General features: G+C 34.8%; 1 protein-coding gene across 1 annotated transcript; it reads left to right on the forward strand.

The window, feature by feature from the left end:
- The first annotated feature begins 425 nt into the window (after window positions 1-425).
- LOC131821876 (T-complex protein 1 subunit zeta-like) lies at window positions 426-2,206 on the forward strand. Its single transcript, XM_059158226.1, is given in 3 exon segments — window positions 426-1,177; window positions 1,179-1,674; window positions 1,677-2,206. Coding segments are annotated over 3 exon segments (1,590 nt in total). The 5' UTR covers window positions 426-460; the 3' UTR covers window positions 2,054-2,206.
- Window positions 2,207-22,993: the final 20,787 nt, after the last annotated feature.

The following is a 22,993-nucleotide window of genomic DNA, read 5'->3' on the forward strand; positions in this document are numbered from 1 at the left end:
AAAAAATGCTAAAAAAGGAATAGGTAAGATAAGTTGGGTATATTCTTGGACTATTAATTATTGAGCCTGCCAGAATAGAAAATGAACATAAAAAATATATATCTATATCTATCTATCTATATATTTTGCAAATTTTGTTGAGTCAGTACAAAAGTTCTCCTGTGGCTGCTTTAGGACATGGTTCTGAAAGTTCTAAGTAGTGCTTCATCTGTTACTGCATTGCTTCATGAACGTGAATCGATTGTTATTTATTAACTTCTTACTCTATTGAGAGTACTGTGGGACACCAAGAAATAACTATGTGGTCCTTTTTAGTGACTCTCTTACATCGTAAAAATATGATACTTAAAATACTTAAAATACGTAAAATACTTAAAATACGTAAAAATAGGCCATGCTGCGCCAGCGTTGGGCACTCAGTGCGCCACCAAGTCTCTTCTTCTTCCTGTGCTGGTTAGCCATGGCGGCCGTGAAGACCCTGAACCCCAAGGCCGAGGTAGCTCGAGCCCAGGCAGCGTTGGCGGTGAACATCAGCGTGGCCCGGGACCTGCAGGATGTGCTGAGGACCAACTTGGGGCCTAAAGGCACCATGAAGATGCCGGTTTCGGGAGCTGGAGACATCAAGCTCACTAAAGACGGCAATGTACTGCTTCATGAAATGCAAATTCAGCACCCAACAGCCTCCTTAATAGCCAAAGTAGCAGCAGCCCAAGATGACATAATTGGTGATGGTACCACTTCCAATGTCCTAATCATTGGTGAGCTACTGAAGCAGGCAGATCTCTACATTTCTGAAGGTCTTCATCCCAGAATGATAACAGAAGGATTTGAAGCTGCAAAGGAAAAGACACTTCTGTTTTTGGAACAAGTCAAAGTAAGCAAAGAAATGGACAGGGAAACACTTATAGATGTGGTCAAAACATCTCTGTGTACTAAAGTGTATGCTGAACTTGCTGATGTCTTAACAGAGGCTGTGGTAGACTCCATTTTGGCCATTAAAAAACAAGATGAACCTATCGACCTCTTCATGGTTGAGATCATGGAGATGAAACATAAATCTGAAACTGATACAAGCTTAATCAGAGGTCTTGTTTTGGACCATGGGGCACATGGGGATATGAAAAAAAGAGTAGAAGATGCATACATCCTCACATGCAATGTGTCATTAGAATATGAAAAAAACAGAAGAGAATTCTGGCTTTTTTTACAAGAGTGCGGAAGAGAGAGAGAAGCTTGTAAAGGCTGAAAGAAAATTCATTGAAGATAGAGTTAAAAAAATAATAGAATTGTAAAAGAAAGTTTGTGGTGATTCAGATAAAGGATTCATTGTTATTAATCAAAAGGGAATAGACCCCTTTTCCTTAGATGCTCTTGCAAAAGAAGGTATAGTAGCTCTGTGTAGAGCTAAACGGAGAAGTATGGAAAGGCTGACTCTTGCTTGTGGTGGAGTGGCTCTAAATTCCTTTGATGACCTAAGTCCTGATTGTTTGGGACATGCAGGACTTGTCTATGAATATACATTGGGAGAAGAGAAGTTCACTTTTATTGAGAAATGTAACAATCCTCGCTCTGTCACATTATTGATCAAAGGACCAAATAAGCACACACTCACACAAATCAAAGATGCAATAAGAGATGGCTTGAGGGCTGTTAAAAATGCTCTTGATGATGGCTGTGAGTTCCAGGAGCAGGTGCAGTAGAAGTGGCAATGGCAGAAGCCTTGATTAAGTACAAGCCCAGTGTAAAGGGCAGGGCCCAGCTGGGAGTTCAAGCATTTGCTGATGCATTGCTCATTATTCCCGAGGTACTTGCTCAGAATTCTGGTTTTGACCTTCAGGAAACACTAGTTAAAGTTCAAGCAGAACATTCAGAATCAGGTCAACTTGTTGGTGTGGACCTGAACACAGGTGAGCCAATGGTAGCAGCCGAAGTAGGCATATGGGATAACTATTTTGTAAAGAAGCAGCTGCTTCGATCCTGCACTGTGATTGCCACCAACATTCTCTTGGTTGATGAGATCATGCGAGCTGGAATGTCTTCTCTAAAAGGTTGAATTTGAAGCTTCCTTCATGTCATCCAAATCATGAAGACTATAGAGTGATTCTAAGAATATAGCGACAATTTTGTCCAAGCTTCAAACAATTTTCAAAAGCATCTTCTTTTCCCATATGAAAACAGAGAACACTGACACCTAAATTCTGAAGTTCTGAAATTACAGTATTTTTTTTAAATCGCACTGCAGTATACACCCATCAAGCAGACCGGTTTTACCCAATGAGAAGGATGTTTGCTTTAGCTAGAGTGATAACAAAAGTCCCATGTTAGTTAAGTATATGTTATCTACCTTGTTACTAAATGTAACTTGAAAAACAAACAAAAAAAAAATACGTAAAAATACTCTCTTACATCGTATTTTTACGATGTAAGCCTGTTTGCCCTACTCATGTTAGCTTAGTCACCTTATAATTTCAGGGCCCTGATCACAAGGGCGGTTTTCTGTGAGATTATTTATGGCACATTGTGAACATATCCTGTCAGATTAAAAAAAAAACAAAAAAAACCAACAACTCTGACACAGTGCTTTTCAATCTTGATTTACCACAAAAGAAATGCATTTTACATCAAGAGTATCATGTATCTATCCCCCACAAAACAAATGCATTTTATGTCAAGGCTTATTCTCTATTTATCCATCTATGATTGTAGATGTACATATGTATGCACATAAGAATATATGCATATGAACATAATCATATGCCTGTGTGTATATATGTCAAAACAACTATTTCATAACACAATATTTATGCTCATTGCTTGGTTTTATAAGTCTGTTTAGTTTATTTTATTAAAAATTTTTTGGGTGACCATTATATTGCCTTTTTTAATCCACTAATACTCTGTGTTCTAAGGTGGAATCTCTGATGATGATGGATGCACTACATCATCTTCATTCATGAGGTAGAGAGACATATACTCAAAGGTTTTAGAAATACATCACCACTAAGCACGATGAGAATTTACAGCTCTCCATATTGTCTAGGACACCATTTCCTCTATGTGATCTAGGATATGTTTTTTTGTAGATTAGGGCACTCCAAGGAAAACATTCATTTGTTCCTTCAGGAAGAACAGATGTAAGCAGAATGTTGGGGGAAAGAATGCAAACGAACATTTATAAAATGCCTATTATGTCCTAGGTACTGTTAGAGGTATTTTGCAAATTTGGTTATTTTTGCCTTCAAAAAGAAGTAAGGATCATGGACTATCGTAATATGCCCAAGATCACTAAATTCTTTTATCTAAGAAATTTAGATAAATTTAGGCCCAGAATCTTTCTGATTTTAAAGCCAGTATACATTCCACTATGCTGCATTAACTTCCACTTTAAAATTTGACTTGTTTTTATGCATTTAACTGTACTTTTCTTCCCACCCAATTCATGAAACTCCAACTGCCTCTTTTTGTTTGTTTATTTATTTTTTAGTAATCTCTACACCCAATGTGGAGCTTGAATTGAAAATCCCAAGATCAAGAGTCACATGCTCTTCTGACTGAGCCAGTGAGGCACCCCTCCAATTACCTTTTTTTTTTTTTAGTAAAAAAATCTTGTTAATTTACTCAATAACATAAATGGAATACACTTGGTTAAAATATGAAACACATACAAGATTATTCATTTCACTATAGTCAAGAGGGTTTGGTTTTCATTAAGTCTTTAGAAAAAAATTTAATGTATACGTAAGATTTCATATTTCATAGGTAAAGTAAAACATATTTCTCTGTCTTTAAACATGTGGAAATTACAGCAAATATGTGTCTTACAAACAGGTCTACAAAAGCCCAGATTAGTTTTAAAAAGGCAGTATTCTTTTTTTTATCCAATAACCAATTAACCAAATAGTTAATAGCTTTATTTTTCTTTTTTTAAATTTTATCTATCTATCTATTTATTTATTTATTTTTCTATCATATTATCTCCCTGATATGAGGAAGTGGTGATGCAACATGGGGGCTTAAGTGGGTAGAAGAAGAATCAATGAAACAATATGGAATTGGGAGGGAGACAAACCATAAGTGACTCTTAATCTCACAAAACAAACTGAGGGTTGCTGGGGGGAGGGGGTTTGGGAGAAGGGGGTGGGATTATGGACATTGGGGAGGGTATGTGCTTTGGTGAGTGCTGTGAAGTGTGTAAACCTGGTGATTCACAGACCTGTACCCCTGGGGCTAAAAATATATGTTTATAAAAAATAAAAAATCCAATTGCCTTTTTAACAAGATTTATTTGGAATACAGATCTTTATACTCCAAGTTTCTTCTATATTCCTTATTTGAGACTCTGGTTTGTATAGTTGTTAATAGCACAGGCTCTGGATTCTCTAGAGCCAGATATCCTGGTTTTGAATCTTGGCCCTTCTACTTTGTTAGCTGTATAATTGTCTTGAGCAAGGTACTTAGTCTCCCAGTGTCCAAATGTCTTCATCTGTAAAAAGAAGATATTAGTAACTACTTCATATTGTTTGTGTGAGGATTAAAGTGAGTGAATAATGTAAAGGACTTAGATGGCATAATGCCTTGCACATAATGCTAAATAAGTGTTGTTATAAATGTCTCATGTACTTACCCACAAGGTGTATTTTGTTTCAGAAGGATAGCTAGCTGCCTCCATTGTATGCTGTGTGGGATACTGAAAGAACCAAATAGAAGAAAACTGTCTCTTGTAATGCACTTTCATGGTGTTCCTTCTTGATTTGAAACTCTAGCCATTAGAGAATCACTGATGGGAAACACAATGAGAAGGAGGGGGCACTATCTTTAGAAGGGCACTAACTCAAGTTGCCAAGAAAGGACTCTGTTATACTCTGATATTTAGCCAGATATAAATCTGATTAAATTGGGGACTGGTATAAAATGGAGAGGCCTAGCAAGAGGAGTTCTGGCCCTCTTCCTCTATCTCTGCTTTAACCACAGGGCAATTTGCCTCCTCTTTTATATGTCTAGAGGTAAAATGAGCAATTATTCTCCTCATAAGGTGTACATTCTGAGTCAATCACTGAACTCTAAACAAAGTTAATGTCCAAATAGTCAGTTTGACCCCTATGATTGAGAGATGACTATACTCCTCTCATTTTAAATATGAGGAAGCTAAAAACTTTCAAATAATTTGCCTTATTATTTGGGCTTCTCAACCTGGACATTATTGACACTTGGGCTAATATAATCTTTGTTTTAGGGGCCTATTCTGTGTATTGTGGGATGTTTAACAGCATCCCTAATCTCTACCCAGTAGATTCTAGTTGCACTCACTAGCTGTGATAACCAAAAATATTTCTAGACACTGCCAAGTATTCTAGGCATGGAATGTGCAGGGTATAAAATTATCTTGGGTTGAAAACAACTGCCTTAGGTTAGAGGCTTATAAGGTAGGGATCTAGGACTCAAACTCAAGTCTATCTAATTCAGAATCTTGTGATTTCAACATTATGTGAAACTGTCTCTATTGAATATGACTTTGATAAGCCCTGAATAGCAAGCAAAATGAAAGGCTTTATGTTATAGGAAGCCAGGTCTGGATACCAGATTTGACCTAACTCACAATTATTGGAAAACTCATCATAAATAGCTTCTTATATTAGAGCTTCACACTGCTTAAAGGAAATGTACAAAATGTGAGGACTCGAGGCCCCTTTTTAAGGGAATTAAAAGAACCTCCAGAGTGGGGACACAAAAATGCAAGTGGTATAGGAAGAGCTTTGGGACATCAGGCCTTTTAACATTTGCTGCAAATACCTGAAACAGTTGAAATAATTCAGCAGACTAAGACTATGGACTAAGATAGCCAGATACACTCGAACTACTTCATGTTTACTCATCAGAGGGAGGTACTGGGGGAAGTGGGTAGACATCTTTATTTGCAAATGGTAGGGCTCTAAGGTTCTCCAGTTAAAGTGCTTAGTTTCCAGAGATAGTTACATTTTAAACTCGCTTTCAGACCTTGAAGAACACTAAGAATGAAATGAAAACAAGAAGGCAATTTTGGAGCCTGGAACTCTGTATCTAGATATCTTCCACATGATTTACTGCTCACAGCGTTGGATACAAATAATGGTCATGCCAGCATGTGAAAGCTTAAAATACATTCTAATGAAGATCACATTGTGAGCATTGCCAAGACAGAATAAAATGTAATCAGGATTTAAATGTGGATAAAATAATAGCTCCATGGATTCAAGCACACTGATTAATGCCAGAGACACTTATGAAATGCTATTGTCTGGTCATCAGTGTTACTTTTCTTATGGAGCACTTTGTACTAACAGCAATAAAAGAAGACTAATAAACCAAGAAGAAATACCTTATTCTGTAAAAGTAACATGACTCAGGTGAATTACTCTAGTTACAGATGACCTATGATCCAAGATTGATAGGTTATCAGCATAACTTACTTTTGAAATATGCATGCTCGAAATATTTCTGAAATATTCACCTTTCAGAGCAGACTCTCTTGCTTTTCTCATGTCTGTGTGTAAATGTAAATTTTGTGCTTACTGTATACTCAGCTTTTTTTTTAAGCCAAAATTAGCTTTAAGATGTCACTTGAAGAGAAAAATGTGTCTAAACTTAAAATGAGCACTGAAGCAACTTGTAAGCATTCCTGATTTCAATTTTATAACTCAAGACAGTAGTTAAACAAACATACATGCTCATAAAGGTCTATATGTTTAAAAATCTGAGTGACAAGAGATAATGATAAATGCATGGTAAATGTTATTAATAGACTTTGTTTGAAACATGAAACAGCAATGAGCACAACAACATAAAACCCATTGTATATATCCCTCATATCTCATAATACACCTTCTCTTTCTTGTGATGTTAGAGTTGTTAGGGAGCAAGCAGAAACTTGTTTGTACTCAGATAAGTATTTATTGAAATGACAACCCATTGGTAAGAAATAATTGAAATTGATAAACCTGTTCGGTGTTGCTCTTTTCATGTAACACTTTGATATAACTGATTTATTAAGAAACAATGATTGTCTTGATGGAATTTCAGCATAGCAATGTAGTACTAACTGTATCTCTACTAACTATAAATGTATCCTCACTATTACCATTGTGTATCACGAAGAGGAAGAGCTTGGGGGAACCAAAATCTAGATGTGAACCCTGGCTTTATATCTGTTTACATTTTTGCTATACTTCCATCATTTGTAACATGAGGTTTGGTAAAGGCAAAAATGAAGAATGTAGCTAAAATACATAAGTGATTACTGTAGAAACAAAGCAATTGGTAGATACTATTTATAAAATTATTAATATACCTAGTAGATTTACCTTGTTATAGCATAGCAGGAAGACTACTAGACTAGGAACCAAGAGATCTGAATTATAATTGTAGTTCTGTCGCTAATTAGGTATGTAACTGCAAATAATACATTTAGTCTTTCTGTGACTCAGTTTTTTCATTTTTAAATGAAGCATTGGATCAGATTATCTAGCTCCAAGTTTCATTCCTCTCAAATATCTTACATTTTAGTTACTTTGGCTCATATAGAAAGACCAGGTTTTGGCCACAGGCTGCCAGTTACTACTGTACTACCATGTATTGTGAAATTAGTAATAGAGTTAAAAATAGTTCCTTAGAAATCAGCCTAGTATACTTGAAATATAAATTATTTCTGCATAATGCTCCATTGGCAAAAAACTAAACGTAGCAGTTCAGGCAACATGCTATATGGGACGAATGCACATGCCCTTATTTTACATGTTATATAAATGAACCAAAGATGGTCTCTGTATATTGGTCCCTAGACTGTTTATTCCTACACAGCAGGGTGAGATCCATTATCCTAAATTCCCTTTGGCACTAAACTCAAATTTTTACACATGTAATTGTTTTTTCTTTTAAGATTTATTTATTTATTGATTGATTGATTATTTTAAAGAGTGAAGGAGAGTGGGGGGACAGGCAGAGGGAGAGGGAATCTCAAGCAGACTCCTTACTGAACATGGAGTCCCCTTTGGGGCTCAATCTCAGGACCTGAGACAAAATCAGGAGTCAAGATTTAACTGACTATTCCACCCAGGTGCCCCTGCACATCTAATTGTTTTAAACATACCCGAAATAAGCAGATATTTAGCCATTTAGAATCTGCCTGCTTTGCATACCCTGTGAAACTACAAGACATGTTAACCATTGATAAGAGAAATCCTCCAACTGTAAAGCTCTTAACCACTGTTGCTCTTCAGACCTTTTGAACTCAAAGACTTCCTGCGGTGCTGCTGAGGGACATCACCTAGAACCATGAGACCCATCTCTGATATACCCCTCACCTTGGATTTCCCTGGTCATCCCCTTCAGGATGGTAGCCACCACCATCACCAAAGCCTTTGAGCAGTCACATGCTGTGAGGGAGTTCCCTGCATGCCTGCAAACCTGTCAATGTGTCTCCCAAATAAAGCTTGCATGTACAACTGCCATATGTGGAAATCAGAAACACCTAAAGGAAGAAATTTCTAAATAAAGATTTATATAAGAAACCATGTAGAAGCCATGATGGAGATTATCAAATACTTAAAACTGAAGAACAAAGGAACCACTGTAAATCAAACCTTGTAGAATGCAGAAAAATCCAGTATTTAGAAGGACATTTATAGCCTGAAATAAATGTATTTGAAAAGAAGAAAGATGGAAAATCACTGAGGCAAACATTCACTTTGAAAAGTTAGACAGAGAACATTAGTATAAAACCAAAAAATAGAAGAAAATCACAAGTAGGAAAACAGATATTAAAGAAAATACAAAGAAACAACAGGATTAAAAATTGAAATACTAAATATTTATAATAATTATTAAGATATAGGAACTTCTGACAATAATGTTAAACAAATAAAAAACAAAATTAAAAAGTATTATCATGAAAAGGGGACCATTGTATTGCTTTGGTAGGAACGTTTGAAGTTAATAACAGGATATTTCTCATTCTATAAATTAGAAAACCAAGATGAAGTGAGAAAAATGTTCAGGTAAATCTGTATTTTCTTTATAATTTTTTGAAAGAAAAGAAACAAAAGTTTAATACATCATTATACTTATTTAAAGAGTATGAGTACATAATAACAAATGTGTTTTTAAAGATTAACTTATAATGAATTATTTTTTCCAGGAGTACAGGTCTGTGAATCATCAGTCTTACACAATTCACAGCACTTACCGTAGCACATACCCTCCAATGTCCATAACCCAGCCACCCTATCCCTCCCCCACATCCCTAGCAACCCTCAGTTTGTTTCCTGAGATTAAGAGTCTCTTATGGTTTGTCTCCCTCCTGGTCCCATCTTGTTACATTTTTTCCCTCCCTATCCCCCATGATCACCCACCTTGTCTCTCAAATTCCTCATATCAGAAAGATCATATGATAATTATCATACAATCATAAGATGATTTTCTTTCTCTGAAACCAGTGAGATACCACCTCACACCATCCAGGATGGCTAAAATTAACAAGTCAGGAAATGACAGATGTTGGCGAGGATGTGGAGAAAGGGGAACCCTCCTACACTGTTGGTGGGAATGCAAGCTGGTGCAACCACTCTGGAAAACAGTATGGAGGTTCCTCAAAAAGTTGAAAATAGAGCTACCTTACGACCCAACAACTTTACTATTGCTTATTTACCCTAAAGATACAATGTAGTGATCCAAAGGGGCATGTGCACCCGAATGTTTATAGCATCAATGTCCACAATAGCCAAACTATGGAAAGAACCTAGATGTCCATCAACAGATGAATGAATAAATAAGAAGTGACATATATATAGTATGTAATACTATGCAGCCATCAAAAAAACCAAAATCTTGCCATTTACAATGATGTGGATGGAACTAGAGGGTATGACACTAAGCAAAAGAAGTAAATCAGAGATAATGTATTTTCAAAATAAGATCAATTTACTAAAACACTCAGAATAGTCCTATGAACATTAAATACACTGAATTAATATTACGAAAGAATTTGATCTAGTGGGTTTAAAAAGACATGTTTTACAAACCCTCCAGGTACAGGTGATTCTTTTCTTTATTCAAACAGTGCCAGAAAATAGAAGAAAAAGACTTTTTCTCCTAATTTTATGAGAATTTCATAACCCTGATACATAATATTGATAAGAACAGTAAAGTAAAGGACAGTAACAGGCCAATATCAGAAACATATATGCAAAAATATTGAGTAGCATATTAGGGAGAGAGAGAGAAGAATCAGCAGAACAGAAATACACATAAATAAGAAAGTGGTATATGACAGAAGTGGCATTTAGATCAAGGGAGAAAGGAGGGACTAATCAATGAAAAGTTTAATTAAAAAAACAAAGTTTTAGAAATAATTAGTGTTCAGTATTCATCATAGTGATTATCTCAGTTTAATTAATGCACATTTTATTTTTAATTTAAAATGACTTAGTTCTTGATTGTTAAGAGGATTTATCCAAGTTGTGCATTATTTTTCTTTTTTCCCCTTTCTCTTTTGACCTATTTTTGGGTAATTGAACTTTAGGGCAGAAAAAGGAGAAAACAATCAAGTTCCAACATAGTGGCTGGAAGAAGTTTGAAAATTTTCATTAAAGTCATATTTAGGAAAACTTTCACCTCCTCTGACAGACTAGCTAGTGCTGATCAATTGTCCTACTGTGAACAAATAGAAGACATGAACAAAATGTTTTAAAACATCTATCTGAAGACTAAAGAAAGCTAATATTGAGGAATTATGGAGTCAAGAACTGAGAGAACAAAGAAACCCTAAACCAGTTAGTTCTGCTTTGGGTGAGCTTTTCCCTAAATTATATCTGCTAATATTAGAAGAGGCTGTTGAAAACCTGAGAAGTTGAGCATAGGTTATATGGTTCTCTAGGGCTTACCAAGGAATGGGAAAATTTATGAACCCTTTATACTTGGGGTTGAGACTCTAAAGGATTATAACAGATTAAGGGTGAGCCAGAAATACTCTGGAACGCTCAGAAACTGAAAGTATGCTTCAAAAAATATCATACTCTGTGACTGGGTTGCATTGATCTGTATTGTTTTAGTATCCTAGCCCTTTTCCCAGAAGCAAATTCAAATCTTCTTTGGAGGAAGATGGCATCATCTCATACCTCAATATCATTTTTATGATGTTAATATACAATAGCCAGCCCTTGATAAAAAACCAGGCACATGAAGATAATGAGATAGAGTGACCAAAACCAAACAAATTAGCGAAAGAAAAACAATACACAACACAGAGAGAAACACAGAAAATTCTAATGAAATTATGAAAACCAAACTTTAAAATAACTACCTATGAAGATAAAGGAGTATAAACAGTAAACAGAAACAGATAACTGAAAATTATAAAAGAGAACCAAATAAAATTTTTTTAATTTAAAAAATACAGTGAACTAAATCAACTCAATGGATGGTCTTGAGAAGATTAGGCTCAGCTAAAGAGTTACTTAGGGAAACAAAATGTGTCAGGTAAATAACTAGACTGAAGAACACAGAGACAAAATAACTCAATACACAGAATGTAAGGGGCATAAAATATACAGAAAGTCTAACATATATGGTAATGGAGTCTCATATTGAAAAGAGAAAAAATGAAGCATAAGCAATTTTTGAAGAGATAATAGCTGAAGATTTTCTAAAACTGATGGAAAGCATTGAGCCACTAATTCTAAAAGCCCAATGAAATACCAAACAAAATAAGAAAATCACACTATAATGGTTAATTTTATATGTGAACCTGGGCTTGCCTATAGTTCTTTTGCCAAACAATAGCTAGTCTGTGCTTGAAGGTTTTTTAAAAAGATGTGATTACATTTTAATCAGTATATTTTGAATAAAATAGATTACATATCATAATGTGGGTGGGCCTCATCCTGTCAACTGAAGGCCATAGGAGCAAAGACTGAGGTCTCCCGAAGAGGAAGGAATTCTGCCTTCATACTGCAAGGGAGAGATTTTGCTGTAGTTTCCAAACTTTGAGCTCAAGACTGCAATATCAACTCTTGCTAGAATACCCAGCCTGCTAGCCTGTCCTGAAGATTTCAGGCTTAATCTACTCCTATAACCACAGGAGTCAATTCTTTAAAATAAATATCTCTCCTTTCTCTGTCTCTTTCTCTCTAATTCACTCTCCAAATGTGGATATATCTCTACATGTAAATATACAGGTATCTAAGATCTATATTTATGTTTATATACTCTTTCTCTGGAGAACCTTGACAGACACAGACAGTTCTCAATAAAACTGTGCAAAGTCAACAAGAGAGAGAAAATCTTAGAAGCAAACACAGGAAAAGGAAGTATATATCATGTTTATGGACTGGAAGATTAAGGATTTTAAATGTGTAAATATTCCCAAAATTGATCATAGGAGTCAATAATTTGCAGAAATGACAAGATGATCTTAAAATTCATATGTAAATTCAAGGGACCCTAAATAGTCAGAAAAATCTTGCCAAAGGAAAACAACTAAGTTGGAGGACTCACACTTGCACAATTTCAAAACTTACTGTAAACCCACAGTAATCAAGGCAGTATGTTACTAGCATAAGGATAGACATATAGATGAAAAAGAATGGAATTCTGAGTCCATAAATAAACTCATGCATCTATGATTAGTTTCTTTTTGACAAGTGTTCCAAGACCATTCAGTGGGGGTAAGAATGGTCTTTTCAGCAAATGATGCTGTGAGAATGGACTTTAACTCCTCCCTCACGGCAGTCACAAGCCAACTCAAAATGGACCTAAATGCAAGTTAAAGCTAAAAATTTTCAGAAAAGAATGGGCATAAATACTCATGACCTTGGATTAGCTCACAGTTTTTTTAGTTATGACACCAAAAGAACAATCAATTAAAAAAAGATAACTGACTTCATCAAAATTGGAAACTTCTGTGTTTCAAGGACATTATCCTAGTCAGTAGACCACCAGAGAGCTGATCAGAGGACATTATCAAGAAAGTGAAGACAATGTAGAGAATGGCAGGAAATATTTCCTCACGATTTATCTGATAAGGGATTTATATGCAGAATATATAAAGGGCTCTTATAACTCAACCATATGCATACAAATAACCCAATCATAAAATAGACAAAGGATCCAGGTGGACTTCTCTCCAAAGAAGATATATAAATGTCCCCCAGGCACATGAAAGATGTGCAACATCATTAGTTGTTAGAGGAATGCATATTTTTAAAAAAGATTTACTTGAGAGAGAGTGCATGAGCAGGGTGGGGGAGGGGCAAAGGGAGCAAATCCCAAGTAGATTCTGTGCTGAGTATGGACCCCAATGCAAGGTTTGGTCTCACAATCCTGAGATCATGACCCGATCCAAAACCAAGAGTAGGATATGCCTAACCAACTACACCCCCCAGGTGTCCCAATAATTACAAATTCTAAAATTACAAGATTAAAAATATATTATTAGAAAACTGGTTAAATCCAAAGTCTCTAGTTTAGTTACTAGTAGTGTACCAAATTTGAATCTCAGTTTTAATAATTTGACTATGGGTATATAAGGACATTAACAAGCTGAGTTAAGGCATTGAATAGAATTATGTCTTGAGGTGCCTGGGTGGCTCAGTCCTTAACTGTCTGCCTTCAACTCAGGTTGTGATCCCAGAGTCCTGGGATTGAGCCTTGCATTGGGCTCCCTGTTCTGTGGGGAGTCTTCTTCTCCTTCTCCCTCTTCTGCTGCTTGTGTTCCCTCTCACACTGTTTCTCTCTCTGTCAAATAAAATAAAATAAAATAAAATATACTTAAAAAAAGAATTATGTCTTGTTTTTGCCATTATTCTGTAAGTCTAAAATTATTTGAAAATAAAAAGTAAAAAAAAAAAAAGAAAATGTAGAATTGGTGCATTTCCACACCAAACTGGGAGAAAAACCTGAACTTTTAGAGGTAGATAGATTCGATTATCTGAGCACGAAAACCTTGTTTCCCATTGGGCTTATTTCTTTCAGTTTTCCTTGCACAATGACCAAATGTTCTAAAATCCCAAGATTTCCAACAGTAGCAGCTAGTCTAAGTTTCACATTCTGATGATTGATCAAGGGGTTTCTTGCTATTTCAGTATTTTTATCCAAAAAGCAGCACAGGGCATACTGCTACATTCCCATAATAGAATCAACAAAACATATCATTATAAGGAAATATTCCAAATTCTAAAATGTGCTTGTTTTTTTCCCTGCCAGTGTTTTAGCTTTCTTTCAGTGCAAAAAAAAAAAAATTTGTTTTTCCTGAAAATTGGTAGGACTTTGCGATCAAGTTTACTAATGAAAAGTTAAAAATCTTTTGTTGGAAGAAATAATTGAAGACAGATATACTCATGTCTTCAACTAACTAAAGTCCTTGAATTCTAATTTCTTATCAAATACTGGGATTTATACTTATTAATTTTAAAGGAACATATGTGGTATTTACTGTACCTATATTAGGTATTTCTCAGCAAGATCAAGAATAGAGAGCATGTAAGTCTTCATTTCCATATATGTATTTTATGCACACACACAGACACACACAGACATACAAATAAATGCTGTATAGTGTTCACTTTGCTCCCTCTCCTCCTAAAATGAGTAAAGGAATAACAGTGGATGTATAATGCTTTTGACAAATAATCTCATTTATTTATGCTAATTTCATTAAATGTAATTTAATAGTCATAGTTATTTCTCCCTGAAGTCTTGTTAGAGTAGACTTTATAAAATAATGTGATATTTATTCATTGCATCAGTTTTGCTCCAGTTAATTTCATGTTTAAGTTAGTTATACCCAAGATGGGTAGACTTACTGCTAGCATTTTCACAATGAACAATTTATTTAGATAAATTAATAGATTAATCCTAAATATACTCCTGTAACATATTATCTTTCTGTAAATATCAGTTTTGGTTCCCTCTAATTTTGACAAACCAGAGTGTCCATTAACAGGTGTTCCCATACTTGATAGCTTGTCATTGAATTATGACCCTGAAACAATGCAAACAGTAGAATTGCATTTGAATTATTTAAGAAGTAAACTAAAACTTAAAAACTTTAAGTTTTTAATTTTAATTCCTGTTGGTTATCATACTGTGTAATACTAGATTCTGGTGTACAATATAGTAATTCAGCACATCCATACAAACCCCAGTTCTTATCAAAAGTGCACTCCTTAATCCCCATCATCTTTTTCACCCATTCCCCTGCCCACCTCCCCTCTAGTAACCATCAGTGTGTTCTCTGTAGTTAAGAGCCTATTTCTTGGTTTGCTTCTCTGTTGCTTCCCCCCACCCTTTGCTCATTTGTTTCTTAAATTCCAGATACAAAATTCCTCATGTGAAGTCATACAGTATTAGTTTTCTTATGACTGACTTGTTAGCATAATACTCTCTATAGTATATTCTATACAAATATAGTGTATTTGTATATATGTCTTGGCACCCAAGACATAATTCTATTCAATGTCTTCATTCAGATTGTTAATGTCCTTATATACCCATAGTCAAATTATTAAAACTGAGATTTAACTTTATGCTCTATAGCATAATATACTATAGAGAATATTACACATCATTGTAAATGGCAAGATTCCATATTTTTGATGATGTAGTAATATTCCACTGGGTTTGGTTTAGGGCCAGAAGAATGGTCAGGGTTAGGGTTAGGGACCATGTGAGGGTATGTGCTTACTATCCTGCCTGTAGTTCAGAGACCTTTTTAGAGGGATAGCTTTAGGGTTAGGGGTTATGGTTATGGTTAGGAGTTCAGGGTTAGTGGTTAGGGTTAGGGTGAGGATATGTGCTTGATATCCTGCATTTCAGAGACCTCTCAGAGGGTAGGTTTAGGGTTATGGTTAGAATTAGAGTTACGGATTAGGAATTAAGAGTTAGGGTTAGGGTTAGGGTTGGGGTTGGGGTGAGGGTATGTGCCTGGCCTCTTGTGGTTCAGAGATTGCCCTACTTAATAAAACCCCAACTTCTGCTGGTGTGAGAATAGACATAGCAGGCATCTACCAAGTTTGGATAAAGAAGGGATTTGGGTCCCAAATACTCGTTATTTTTTTTTCTTTCCCCACATTTTTATTTAAATCCCAATTAGCTAATGTACAATGTATTAGTTCAGTTTTGCTATTTAGTGCTTAAACAGTTACATATAATACTTAGTGCTCAACACATGTACACTCCTTAATCCACTCACCTATTTAACCTGTCCACCTACCCACCTCCATTCTAGTAACCATCAGTTTACTCTCGATTGTTAAGAGGTATTTCTTGGTTTGCCTCTTTCTCCCCGACCATGTTCATTTCTTTTGTTTCTTAAATTACACATAGGAGTGAAATCATATGGTATTTGTCTTTCTCTGACTAACTTATTTCACTTAGCATAATACTCTCTAGCTCCATCCATGTTGTTTTAGATGGCAAGAGTTCTTTCCTTTTTTATGGCTGAGTAATATTCCATTACACACCACCTCTTCTTTATCCATTCATCAGTCAATGAACATTTGGGTTCTTTCCATGATTTGGCTATTTTTGATAATGCTGCTATACACATCAGGATGTATATATCCCTTCCAATCAGTATTTTTGTATCCTTTGGGTAAATATCTAGTAGTGCAATTGTTAGGTCATAGGTTACTTCTATTTTTAACTCTCTGAGGAACCTCAATACTGTTATCCAGGGTGGCTGCACCAGTTTACATTCCCGCCAATACTGTAAGAGGATTCTCCTTTCTCCACATCCTTGCCAACATCTGTTGTCTCCTGTGTTGTTAACTTTAGCCATTCTAACAAGTGTGAGGCATTATCTGATCATAGTTTTGACTTCTATTTCTCTGATGATCAGTGATGTTGAGCACCTTTTCATGTGTCTTCTGGTCATCTGGATGTCTTCTTTGGAGAAATATCTATTCATATCTTCTGCCCACTTTTTAACTGAATTATTTGTTTTTAGAGTATTGGGTTGTATAAGTTCTTTATGTATTTTGGATCTTAGCCCTTTATCAGATATGTCATTTGCAAATATCTTCCCCCATTCTGTAGGTGCCCTTTTAGTTTTGCTGATTTTTCCTTCACTGTGCAGAAGCTTTTTATTTTGATGAAGTCCCAATACTTTATTTTTGCTTTTGTTTCCCTTGCCTCAGTACACATATCTAGTAAGAAGCTACTATGGCTGATGTCAAAGAGGTTACTTCTTGTATTCTCTTCTAGGATATGCAGTTTTATTTTTAGCATCAAGTATACTTCATTGGAGCTAAAATCCTTGGGGATTGGTGATCTGTGCATAGCAGGTATAGCAACATTATATTAGTCACAATACCTAATATAAAAATCCCATTTTTTGTCTTTAAAAATAATAGCTAATATTTGCTGTAATCACTCACTTCCTTATCTCTTTCCCCGAAAATCTATGGAGAGGTACTATCCACCTTCGGATCCTTGGCCCTTAATAATAGTTTATGATATATAATAACAGTGATAGTAGTAGTACCAGCAGCAGTAATGATAACAATTAACATTTATTGAGTGCTTACTGTATGCCAGGCTTTATTATAGTATTATACTAGCATTATCTCATTTAACTTCTCAATAAATAATGGGTTCTGTACCATTAATGTTCTCATTTTACAGATGAGGAAAATCAGGCACAGAGAAATTCAATAACTCTTCTGTGGTTACAGCTTATAAATGAGAGTCGTGATTGAAACTCAGGCAGTCTTGCTCTAGAACTTATGCTCCCTCTATTTTATGGTTACTCTTAAAGGAAATTCCCTACAATAATTATATAAAGCTCCATTATTTTCCTCTAGTATTACTAAAATGTGTCATATTTCTTTAATATTTTATTTGCATTTTAACTCATATATTATTCATTCAACAATTACTGGATCCCTACAATGTTGTAGGCATTGTACTGGATATAAGACAAACATAGTTACGGTTTTCATGAAATTTAAATTCTACTTAGGGAAACATACATTAAATATGTATTTCTGTAATACAGTATTTAATTATAATTATAATCAGATATGCCTTATTTTATTTTTATTTTTTTAATTTTTTTAGATATGGCTTATTTTAAGGGTACCTCAATCATAAAATGTCTCAGGATTCCTTAGTCAGATGCCCTTTTTACCTTTTCTGAACCCCTCCAGTACTCTACCACTTAAATGGTAAGCAGTATGGTTTGCCATATATTATAGCTGTTTGGACATTTGCACCTTATTGTTTTCTAAAGATCCAGTTCACAGATATTGGTTTTTACTTATCTACAACTGGTGGTGCCCAATGTAGTACCTTTTTACATGGTGTACATGGTCTTCATGTTTGTTGACTGCTTAAATTAAATTAAAGTAAATTAAATCTGCTTGTGTTGTTAGAATGATAAAGATGATGATAAAGATTTAAGATGATGAGTGAACCATCATCTTAAAACAGGACAAAAACATGATAAAGATGATGATAAAGATTTAAAATGATGAGTGAACCATCATCTTAAAACAGGACAACTTTTGACTTACTCACATATCAATTGCTTAAATAGTTTCAATAAGTTCAGATTGGGATCAACTCTTGTCCTTGCTATCTGTATTAGCTGAGCTTAATAAAAGCAGAATAGACACTAAATTAATGGATTGCAACTGTAGCTGCTTTTCTCACCATAAAAATAATTTTGCCAAAGTGTACAGAATTTCTAACAAAGAAACATCTCTTTTTAAAATATGGCCAAGGTCATTTTATTTTACTCAGATTATGCTTGGTAAAATAAAGAACTGGGAAGATTGGAGCATCCATCCTTTATTTAAGCAGAAATATAAATGTTTTAGGCATAGTGGCATACATTCTGGAGGTTTTAAATTGTAAAATGAGAACTTCTTTGTTTTAGTACACATTTAGAGGTGGCTTGGTGTGTCAGCAAAATGACACCAAAGAGGCCTTTGGTGTTTAAAACATAAAACATGTGTTTTAAAATTCACTATTAAAAATGACATATTCTGTGTTTTGAAAATAAGATATATGGATAAGTATTATATATAAAAAGCTGAGATTGTTAATCATGACTGCACATTTTTAAATAGTGGAATACTTAATTTGGAATACTATGTTTTTTTCTAATCATGTAGGCAAAGTCAATTTATGACATAATTACTTACAATAAAAATCAGAAGAGAAGCTGATTAACTTTGCTAATAAAAAGTTGGATTTTTTAATATATCGATAATGATACATAGCTTCTGAGAAATACTGAATTTAGTTTTTTTCCCATTTCTAATTAGAGCATTAGAAAACGGGTAAAGCCACATGTCAAATGATTTCTACTACAGTAGCTGCTGAATAACATATTGTTGATTATTGAATTTATTTATTCTATTTAACATATACACATGATTGAATAAAATGCACTTTATTACTCATAAGGGTATCTTTATTTAAAATAGGTACATTTAGAAAATTTTAAAAAGTAACATAATACAACTATAGGAAGATTTTGGAAGGTTCTTAGATAAAATAGTAATGTAATACATAAGTTAGGAACAGGGCTCTGGTTTGCAGTTACTCATGCAAACATGAACAATATATTTATATGTATAAAGTGCATGGTGTATGTACAAATATAAGTAAATGTAAAATTTCAACTTACTTTAAAATAGTCTGTTATATAAAAATACAAGTTTAAAAGAAATAGAAAAAGAAATTAAGAAATAATCACAATTATGTTTCAAATGAATGCCAAGTATTCCACCTCTAAAGCTCTGTGGTCATAATTTAAAATCTTAGCTCTGGTATATGATGCTTCTGTGTATACCTTATTTTCAAAATGGAAACTTTTTAAATAGTGGATTATAAAAGACATATATCCTATTTTTAAGACCAAAATGCTCTTTGATGTCATTCCACTGGCATGTCATCCACCTTATCTGGGTGATACTTTAAATCTGGTAGAACATCTGCATTGTACTATTTGTTCTAGAAAAGGACTCCTTCATGGATGGCAAAACTTAAAGATGGCGTTCCTATAGCACGTTTCAACTCACATAAATATAATTTAAATGCAAACATTTCGAAATACCATTATCTTATATGAAGAACAATGTTTATACAAGCCAATGATGAGAACTAACTACAGCATAGAGTAGGGATACACAAAATTTTTCTGTGAAGGACCACGTAATGAATATTTAGGCTTTGTGGGCTATATGGTCATGATAACAACTACTCAACTCTGCCATTGTACCATGAAGGTATGCTTAGATAATATGAATAAGCTTGGCTGTATTCAAATAGCACTTTAATAAAAACAGGTAGTGAGTTGTGTTGGAGTTGGGTCATAGTATGCTTACCTCTGGAATCTGTGTTTCTCCTAAGCCCCTTCATGAAAGTGCAGAATGTTAATAAGTGAATTAATGGAAGGGTGAATTAATGGGTGAATGAATAAGTAAATGAATAAACTGCTAAACTAAACTAGACTAAAATTAAAGGAGACCTAGCTAATGAAGTTGGTTTGTTAAAGTAGAAGGGCAAAGTTTAAGTGGTTTGATTGCTGTTAAAAAGAGCATGACAAACATGCATTTGGATCTTAGAAAAACATAATCTGACATAATTCTTTTGAAATCTCTTTTAATTTTACTGGAATGAAAATAATATTCCCAAATAATTCTATCTGTATACTACCAATCAAGATGCATGGAAGTGACATCAGCACAATGGTAGATTAATAAGTTCTGGGCCCTTTTTCCTTTCATAGAGACACCAATTCAACAATACATGGACTGTTTCCCTTTGTGAGAAATCAGAAGCCGATTAAGAGACTCTCGTACCCCAGGCAAGTACAAAATCATCTACACTAAAACCAGTTGGAAAATTTGTTACATCTTCTCATCATATTCTTTCTCCCTGGCACAATACCACATCATTGGGAGGAAGAGTGTAACATACATCCAACATTCCAGCTTTTTGGGGGGCGATCCAAGAGATAGGTTTCTGTCTCACATGTCTCAAGTATGGACAGGATCTGACATAGTCTAGATGCCTGGGGGAACTGAGAACAAATTAGAATTGGGCTTCATGCTACTGTTCCAGAGGATCTGGTAAATTAGAGAATATAGCTTAATGGACTTTTCCTCAGGGTGAACAAAGAGTGGAGCAAGTATATCATATTCAGTTTTTTTTGGAGAGCTGCCCAAGGAATTGGTTTGTGTCTTACCTAACTTAGGAAGTAGACAGGACACAGCATATTATAGATGCCTGGAGACCACTGAGAACAAAAGGAGGTGGGTGGTAGGTTGCTACTCTGTGGTTCAAAGGGAACATGGTATAGCAGACAAATATTAGAAGGAACAGGAGATGGCAGGCCCCTAAAAAAAGAAACTGGAAAAATCCTTTATGGAGAACATAAAATAAAAGGCTGGAGAAGATACATCCACAGAAACAGTTTGAGAGGCCCTCAGAATCTCTATCCAGGCTGACTGGTGAAGGTCTTTTTCTGTTCAAAGTCAGTCTATAAATTCTGTGAGCGGTGGCTGGTTTATTTATTTATTTTTCAAATGTATGCATACTGACACAAAGTTACAAGGAACATGAATAGGTAATAATTGTCCAAACAAAGGAACAAAACAAATTTCCAGCGATCGACACTAAAGAAATGTGGTATGTGAATTATCTGAATATAAGAATTAAAAATAACTATTGTGAAGATGCTCAGTGAGCTCAGAAAATATTACATGAACAAAATAAGAATTTCAACAAAAAGAGAAAATACACAAAAGAATCAACAGAAATTTTGGAGCTGAGGAATATAATAACTGAACAGACAAATTCACTATATAGATTCTAGAGCAGACTTGATCAAGTAGAAGAAAGGATTAGTGAACTCAAGGAGAAGCCACTTAAAATTATCTATTCAAAAGAGCAATAAATTAAAAAGAACGAAAAAAAAATATTAAGAAAACCTAAGGGATGGGTGAGACATCACATTACAGGAGTTCCTTAAGAAAAAGAGAGAAAGGGTCAGAAAACTCATTTAAAGAAATAATGGGCCAAATTTTTCCAAATTTAGGAAAAGAAATGGGCATCCAGATTCAAGAATACCACTTGATTTGGGTATCAGGGTAATGATGGCTTCATAGAAAGAGTCTGGAAGTTTTCCTTCTGCTTCAATTTTTTGAAACAGCTTCAGGAGAATAGATGTTATTTTTTCTTTGAAAGTTTTTAGAATTCCCCAGGGAATCCGTCGGGTCCTGGGCTCTTGTTTTTTGGGAAGTTTATGATTACTGCTTCAATCTCATTACTAGATATTGGTCTATTTGGGTTATCAGTTTCTTCCTGTTTCAGTCTTGGATGTTTATAGGTTTTCAGGAATGCATTTAATTTTTCTAGGCTACTTAACTTATTGAGGTATAACTTTTGCTAATAACTTCTGATGATTATTTCTATTTCCTTGGTGTTAATCATGATCCCTCCCCTTTCATTGATAATTTTATGAATTTTGGCTTTCTCTCTTTTCTTTTGGATTGGTTTATCGATTTTATTGATTCTTTCAAAGAACCAATTTCTAGTTTTGTTGATATGTTCTACTGTATCTCTGGTTTCTACCTCATTGATCTCAGTTCTAATCTTGATGATTTCCCTTCTTATGTGTGGAGTTGGTTTGATTTGTTGTTGATTCTCCAGTTCTTTAAGGTGTAGAGACAGCTGCTGTGTTCTGGATTTTTCAATTTTTTTGAGGGAGGCTTGGATGGCTATGTATTTCCCCCTTAGGACTGCCTTTGCTGTATTCCATAGGTTTTGGACCAAAGTGTCTTCATTCTCATTGGTTTCCATGAATTGTTTTAGTTCTTCTTTGATCTCCTGGTTGATCCAAGCATTCTTAAGCAAGGTGGTCTTTAGCTTCCAGGTGTTTGGGTTCCTTCTGAACTTTTCCTTGTGATTGAGCTCAGTTTCAAAGCATTGTGATCTGAGAATATGCAAGGAA

The sequence above is a fragment of the Mustela lutreola genome, chromosome X (assembly GCF_030435805.1).
Source record: "Mustela lutreola isolate mMusLut2 chromosome X, mMusLut2.pri, whole genome shotgun sequence".
Classification (NCBI taxonomy): Eukaryota; Metazoa; Chordata; class Mammalia; order Carnivora; family Mustelidae; genus Mustela; species Mustela lutreola.